This window comes from Lactuca saligna, chromosome 7 (genome assembly GCF_052625555.1).
Source record: "Lactuca saligna cultivar CGN05327 chromosome 7, ASM5262555v1, whole genome shotgun sequence".
Lineage (NCBI taxonomy): Eukaryota > Viridiplantae > Streptophyta > Magnoliopsida > Asterales > Asteraceae > Lactuca > Lactuca saligna.
Genome location: NC_136423.1, coordinates 73,410,235 through 73,418,545, shown reverse-complemented (window position 1 = coordinate 73,418,545; position 8,311 = coordinate 73,410,235). Strand labels below are relative to the sequence as shown.

Sequence of the window (8,311 nt, the reverse complement as noted above, 5' to 3'; positions counted from 1 at the left end):
GAGGTGACTCAACAACCTCTTTGCATCACATACCCAGCCGCCACCAACTTGGAACTAAAATCCGGGCTTATCCATTTACTCCCAACTTTTAGAGGATTGGAGAACGAAGATCCTCATAAGTTCCTCACCGAGTTCCATGTAGTATGTGTGGGTATGAAACCACACAATGTCACGGAGGACCAAATCAAGCTTAGGGCATTCCCCTTTGCGGTGCAAGATGCGGCCAAAGACTGGCTTTATGACCTCCCACCGGGGACGGTAACTACTTGGGTAGATCTTGCAAGGTTGTTTTTGGATAAGTACTTTCCCGAGATGAAAGCTTCCGCCCTACGGAGGGAAATCATCGGAATCAAGCAGCACAAGAGAGAAGCTTTTCACGCATATTGGGATCGATTCAAGAAACTTTGTGCTCGATGCCCAAAGCATGGAATTACCGAATACCAACTCCTTCAATATTTCATTGAAGGAATGACTCCAATGGAAAGAAGGCTTCTTAACGCCTCTAGTGGTGGATCTTTGCCCGATAAAACCCCAACTGAGATCCGAAATCTAATCAAGAACATGGCTGAAGATTCCAAACATTCAAGCCATGATGAAGAATGGTACACGGATGCACCCCGGGGTGTAAAAGAAGTACAAACTCCTCAGATTGAAGCTCAATTGTCCGAGCTCACGAAAGTAGTCGTGATGTTAGCCAAAGACAAAGGTGTGCAGTCCACACCCCGCCCGTGCGGTATTTGCACCCAAGTGGGGCATCCTACTGATATGTGCCCACAACTCCAAGAGGAAGATTATGAAGAAGCAAAAGTCATGGGAGGTTTTCTTGGGTCTAATCAAAGGGGATATGAGCAGCCACGGGGTGATCAAAGATGGAGTAACAATCAAGGTTGGGGAGGACATCAACAGAAAAATAATCAACCAAGTCAACCACATCAATACCAGCAAAGACCACCTTTTCCACCACAAAACTTCCAGCCAAGGCAGCCACAACACCCTCCTCAACAATCGGGTTCATCAAGTATGTCCTTAGAGGACATAGTAAAGAGTTTGGCAACTAGTACACAAGCTTTCCAACAAGAGACAAAAGCAAGCATAACGAACTTAGAGAAACAAGTTTGATAACTTGCCAGTTCTGTAAGCAAATTAGAATCTCAAGGAAAGTTACCTGCACAAACTGAAACAAACCCAAGGCACAATGTGTGTGCCATCACATTGAGAGGCGGAAAGAGCTATGATGGTCCAAAAGTGCCGGTTGATCAAAATAAAGAATAAATAGTGGTCGAAGAAGCAACCAAAGAAGAGAAGAAGGAAGAGAAAACAATCAAAAAGAAGCCCTTCATCACTGAGTCTAAAGCCACACCTGCTCCATTTCCCAAAAGATTAAGGAGCACGAAGAAAGAACGGGAGGAGAGTGAGATCATGCAAATGTTCAAGAGAGTTCAAATCAACATTCCACTCCTTGAGGCCATCAAGCAGGTACCTAGATATGCAAGGTTCCTTAAGGATCTTTGTGTATCTAAAAAGAAATTAAAAGGAAATCAAGTGGTAACAGTTGGGGAGCATGTATCCGCGGTTTTGCAAAAGAGGATGCCCCCTAAGTGTAAGGATCCCGGTGTATTTACCATACCTTGCAAATTGGGGAATCTTCATGTACCTCGAGCCATGCTCGATCTAGGTGCATCCGTAAATGTCCTACCATATTCTCTCTTCAAATCAATTGGTGTAGGAACATTGAGCAAAACCGGTGTGATCATCCAACTTGATGACCGGTCTGTGGTACACCCAAAGGGTGTACTAGAGGATGTGTTAGTGCAAGTCGATGAATTTATCTTCTCGGCTGATTTTTATGTCTTAGATATGGGAGATGATGACTCTCCAAGTTCAAGTTCCATACTTTTGGGTAGACCTTTTCTTAAAACTTCTAAAACAAAAATTGATGTCTACAATGGAACTTTAAGTATGGAATTTGACGGTGAAGTTATGAACTTCAATGTTCATGAAGAAAAAAAGGTTCCTTCTGATGTTCAATCTGTTAATTTTGTGAATATGATCCAGCCATTGGCTGAAAAGAGCTTAAACTCGACTAACAATGATTTTGTGGAGTTAGTCTTGTCACAAAAATTAGACAGGTACAAAGCCAAAGAACTTGCAAAGGAGTGCGGTACAAACGAGGAGGTGCTGGAGATTTTGAAATTCAAGGATGATAAGCACGTGTGGATTGATGGAAGAGAAGTAGAGTCACCCACCACTAAAGCCAAATTCCTTCCACCGGTGGAACAAGCACAAGATTTGAGAGCAAAAACTCCACTGGGCCCTATAAAGCAAATACATGTCGAGAAGGAGAGCACTCAACCGGTCATCAACTCAAATAAATTATCAAAGAAGGAAGAGAGTGAGTTGATAACCATGCTAAACAAATACCAAAAAGGATGGTGTGGACAATCTCTGATATTAAAGGGTTAAGTCCTTTTTGGTTTATGCGCAAAAAGAAAGCCAAAGGAAGGTTGAAAGTTCCGTTGAAGGAGGTGCCAAGAAGATTGATGTGTTGGAGAGGCCCAAATACTTAGAACGAAGCATTTGTGGGGGCAAAGTCGAGCCAACGACTTGAAACAAGGGCGGCTAACCGGGAGACAACCCGGGGGTATTTCTGTCTTTTACTTAAAAACAATTTCCATTTCTTTGAGTTTTTGGTTTTCAATGTTCCAAATGCATTCAATCATGATTTAAAATCACCAAACGGACCTAGAAATGCAAAAGTATTTCATTTCTAAGAGAGGAAATTTTCAAGTTCAAAAAGTGAGGATTAGCATCCAGGGACCAACACGGGTCGTGTCCCTCTTAGCCTTAATGAAACACGGGCCGTGTCCATGCAAAAAAGTCCCAAATTCTTACAGAGACCAACACGGGTCGTGTCCCATTTTGGCCTGCAAATGACACGGGTATTGTTCGTCCAAAAAAAGTCCCAAATTTTTCCAGAGAGCAACACGGGTCGTGTTGTTTTTGGCCTTGACCCAACACGGGTCGTGTTCGTACATAACACAGCATAAACCCCCCCAACACGGGGCGTGTCAATTTAGCCTGGGGAGACACGGGTCGTGTTCGCGCAGTAGTTCAGACCCTTTTTAAAGAAAAAAATCGGGACTTGACCTCATTTATCCCCACTTTCACTTCCTAACAGCCCCTCTCTCCCAACAAAAACCTTAGCTCCGATTTTCATCAAATACCTTTCAATTTCTTCAAAATTTTGACTTTCATCTATAAAAAGGTTTGATTTTCATCATCTACACTTCATCTTCTCCATCTTAAACACCATTTTCTTGCATTTTAATGGTGGATTTGGGGGTTTTGACAAACCCTAGATTCGAAAATTCTCACTTGATTTTGGTGTTTTAGTGTCTCAATCTTGAAAGGGGCAAGCTTGGGGAGGTTAAAGAAGATCTTTTCCATCAAGAACAACACGATCCAACACACGATTCGGTAAATTCTTTCCAACTCCTAATCTTTGAATTTTGTGTTCTTGAGTCAAATACTTGAAAGTGTGGTCTATTTGGACTTGATTCTTAGTTGGAAATCTTTGAAATCCAAATTTCCCGCGAAATTTTGGTGGCCAAGTTCAAAGTTGACTGGACCCGTCAACAGTTGACTTTTTGACATTTTGACCCGTTGACTTTTAATCTGTCCCAAACTTGACTATGGAAGCTACATCTTCCAAAAGACCAAGACAAACCAAATCATCCGCCCGCCGTCAGAAGCCTAGATCTCCATCACCTCCATCCAGATCTCCCTCACCTCCATCTAGGTCCCCAACACCCCCAGCCGACCCGTCTCATTTTGGTGTCGTATGTCTTGGCCCAGTTCAACAAGGCAAACTTGAGTCATTCCTTAAACGAGGTCATGCCATCCAAAAATTCGCGCATGTTCCAACTTTGAAAGAGTTGCATGTTTACAATCAAGTCAAAACCCTGTTTCGCAACATAGGGTGGCACGGCTTGTTGAGGGTCCATGAATTTAGCTATAAAGTCCCAACTGCTGAGTTTCTATCCTCAGTTTATTTAGATCATGGGATCGTCTACTTCCGTCTAATGAATCAAGACTATGAGATCTCCTTGGATCAAATCAATGCCATTGTGGGGGCCCCAACGGAAAACACATTTGGCCCCACTGATCCAATCCAAGGATACTATGACATGACTTGGTGGACCCAGCTCACCCAATTACATCCATATGTCTCTAGCGCTGATAAAGCCTCATCACTTATCCATCCTATGATTAAGGTAGCTCACAGAATCATTGCTTCGCTCGTCGCCCCTAGAGAGGAGCGAAGCACCATTAGTGCGTTGGAACTTAAAATCCTTTATGCAATGACCCATCCCGAGAATAACCTCATTCCTCATTATGGTCGGTTTCTGTGCCACAAGCTCATCCGCCTTAGCGCATCCCGATCAGGAAAGATTGTTTGTGGGGGTATTGTCAGCATGCTCGCCAAGAGCACCCACATCCGAGCTCCATACCCCGGTCCCCACCAGCCACTACTGGGTGTCCAACAAGGTTCGATTACGCCTATCAGCTACACCATTCAGCTGTGGTGTCCTGGGAGGAGTCAATTGTGAGACAATCCCACACTCCTTAAGATAGTCAAGGAACTCGGTACTAAGATACTCACCACCTCGATCGGATCGAAGCATCTTAATGTTCCTGCCCAATTGATTTTCTACTTCCTGTTTGAATTCCTTAAACCTTTCAAAGGTTTCGGACTTATATCTACTAAAATCATCAATAAAAGTCACATAATACCGATTAGCATCCCTTGTGGCGGTTTTGAATGGCCCACATACATCAGTATGTATTAGGTCCAACAAACCTTCACCCCTCTCACAAGTTCCAGTGAAGGGTGATTTTGTCATCTTTCCAAGTAGACAAGATTCACAATTATCATCCGATTTAAGGTCAAATGATTCCAAGACTCCACTCTTTTGGAGTTGGCATATGCGTTTCTTGTTTACATGTCCAAGACGACAATGCCACAATGATGCTTTATCTAGGCTAGTAGAAGAATCAATATACAACACATTATTTCCTAAGTTGTCTACAATCGACACAGTTTCATACACACCATCACAAGGTAATGCTTTAAAATAAAACACATTATTAAAGAAAGCATTAATACCACCACATTCATTATCAAACGAAAAGGTAAAACCTTGTTTGTACAAAGCATGAAAAGAAATAATATTCCTCGCCATTTCAAACGAGTACACACATTTATTCAAATCTAATTTTAACCCATTATTAAGCAACAAAGTATAAACTCCAATCTTGGAAACAAGTGAAGCCTTCCTATTCCCCATGATTAAGTTTATCTTCCCGTGCTCCACATCCTCACTTCTTCTTAGGCCCTGCAAATCAGAACATATGTGAATACCACATCCTGTATCAAGCACCCAAGAGTTAGAGTATGTTGAGTAATTAGACAATATAGTGTAAATACCTACATAGGTGGGTTTCACTTTCCCATCCTTTAGATCCTGCAAGTACTTAGGGCAGTTTCGCTTCCAGTGTGCCTTTTCATGGCAATAAAAGCATTCAGCATCCTTGGGAATGGCAGAAGGAGTGGCAGAACCGTTCTTGGTCTTTGATGAGGAGCCTTCAAGAGACTTTCCCTTGGTACCCTTCGAAGGGTGCTTCCTCTTCCTCTATTTGCCTTGCCCAATAGGTAAAACAGGGGTAGATGTTGGAGTAGGAGTAGTAGAGGTAACAACCGCTTTACCCTTAAGACCGGTTTCAGCGGTCTTCATGAGTCCTTGAAGCTTGCTGAGGGTAACTTCCTCCTTGTTCATATGATATGTAATTCGAAAATGATCATAACAAGAAGGCAAGGAGTGCAAAATGATTTCAATTGCTAACTCCTCGAGGATGTTAACATTCAGCTTCAGCAAATGGTCCACATACCTTTGCATCTTTTGCATGTGGCCCGTGACAGATTCACCATCCTTCATGCGGGTAGTTATTATGGAGGAGATTATTTCATACCGCTCCTGACGAGCACTCTGATGGTACCTTTCCATCAGGTCTTGGTGCATCTCAAAAGGGTAGAAATCTTCATACGACTTTTGGAGCTCGGCTGTCATCGTGGCCATCATGATACATGCCACCTTAGTAGCATCTCTCTCATGAGTCCTGAATTCAGCGATCTCCTCAGGAGTAGCAGTAGACTCATCAAGTTCTTTTAACTCCTTATCGAGGACATATTCCTTGTCCTCGTAACGAGTAACCATCCTGATGTTCCTAATCCAATCCATGAAGTTGGAACCATCAAAGATGACCCTCCCACAAAGATTCATGAGAGAGAAAGAACCAGTTGGGTTAGAGCCTGAAGCATTAGTGTTGGAAGACATCTGAAAGAAGAAAGTAAGTTTAGATTAGATATTTAGGATCCTTAATAAGACACCCAAATGTAATATTAAGGCTAGGATCCAATCACAATATATTACACTTAGAAGAGGGATGCCGTAATCTAAGTAATAATATATTTGAAAGGTAGGTGAATGACGATTCACCAATTTCCACCATGAAAACGAAATGATTTATTAGGTTTAATTGGATTTGAAATTCCTAGATTCTTTTGAGATTCATTGAACTTTTCAATGGCATGTTTCAATCTTGATTGTGCCCTTCAAGTTTTGTGACTGGGATGCCGAGGATCACAAAACAAGGTGTGAATAACCATGCTAATTCACTTGGTACTCTTAATATTATCACCAAATCAATGTTCCGGTTAACCACACACGCTCCATTGATCTATGACAAACATTAAGTCACCCTTCGTGATCCCTACTAGTCCTAGTTAGTGTGCCGGTTAACCACACACGCTCCACCAACGACTTGGTAAGGTACAAAGTGTGAATTCCATGGACTAGCACCATGTTCACGTTTTTCCTAAAATAACTAAGATTGGGAATTAAAAGTGTTTAGTTATTTTATAATATTCATTATACTTTTAATAAGGATTTAAAGTCATTGTTCTACCCGTTCGGCTAACGAGCCTCCACCGATCAAGCAAGCGGTGGGTGAGAGTATACACCCATTAAGTCGCCATTTTATAGGCAACAACCTTATACCCACCTTATAGACCGGCTTCGTCAATGAGGCCTACTAACGGTATAACGACTTGTTCTTATACATATATATAATAATTAACCATTAATGTTATAAATAGTATAAGGGTTGAATTTTAACTATTAAAACTCTAAGGTTTGGAATTAAAGTTTATTAAAGTGTGTGAAACTTTACAAATTCCAAAACTTGAGGGCAAGTTTTGTAACTTTGCAAAACTCTTCATTTCATAACTGATGAATTAAAGGTTCATAAAAATGAAGACTCTTCATTTTCATGTAACTTATGTGTTTTAAGTGTGTGTTAAATGAAAGTGACCTTTGGTAACCCATAACTTGCGGACAAATTATGGACTCCATTAAAACACATAAATGATAAAGAATTAATCCTAAACAATTCAGCAAATAATTCCTATCATTTTCTAAATTCATAAGAACATGAACATGATCATCAAAAATTCAAGAATTATATGAACACATAAAATCATGGAATTTTGATATATGCTATTGTAAATGGATTAGAACAACCATTACACCAACTAAAATAAGTTTTATAACACCAAAACAATTTAGGGTAATGTTTCTAGTCCATTTCCAGCAGCAAAAGTCGAAAATCTGCACTCTTTCGATCCTACTCGTCGAGTGCATGAACTGACTCGTCGAGTAGGTTGAAGGTTGCCTTGGACTCGTCGAGTCCCCCCAATGGACTCGGCGAGTCCACCATGCAGACAGCAACGATTTCGACCTTTTTCACTATTTTGCATCAAGTATCAAACAAGCAAGCCTAGGCTCTGATACCACTGTTGGGTTTTGAGAAATCTAACACTTCCTAAGTGTGCATGCAACCCTAATAAACCTTGGATCTATGTTTGTCTAAATACATGCAAAATAATAATTTTCCAAGGTTTATAACCTATCTAACATGGCATGGGGAACATTTCAACATAAAAGAGTTAGAAGAGATTACATACCTTTTGGTGAGTTTGGTTCTAAGAAGTTTGAGGGCCAAGCACCAATAGTGTGAATGCCTCAAATGGAATCACAAACACCAAAAAATCTTGGAAAACTTTGAGAGAGTATACACCTTGTATAAAATCGGCCACACACATGCACACACACACTAGTTCACTAGTTTTCTCTTAGGCTCCATTTCATGCTCCATAAACATGCTTATATAGTGTGCATGGTTAGGGTGAAAC

At 41.1% G+C, this 8,311-nt stretch overlaps 1 protein-coding gene across 1 annotated transcript; it reads left to right on the top strand.

Moving 5' to 3' along the window:
* The first annotated feature begins 1,419 nt into the window (after window positions 1-1,419).
* LOC145007059 (uncharacterized) lies at window positions 1,420-2,463 on the top strand. Its single transcript, XM_078966060.1, has one exon. The coding sequence runs from the start codon at window positions 1,420-1,422 to the stop codon at window positions 2,461-2,463; it is 1,044 nt and encodes a 347-aa protein (XP_078822186.1).
* The last annotated feature ends 5,848 nt before the right edge of the window (window positions 2,464-8,311 follow it).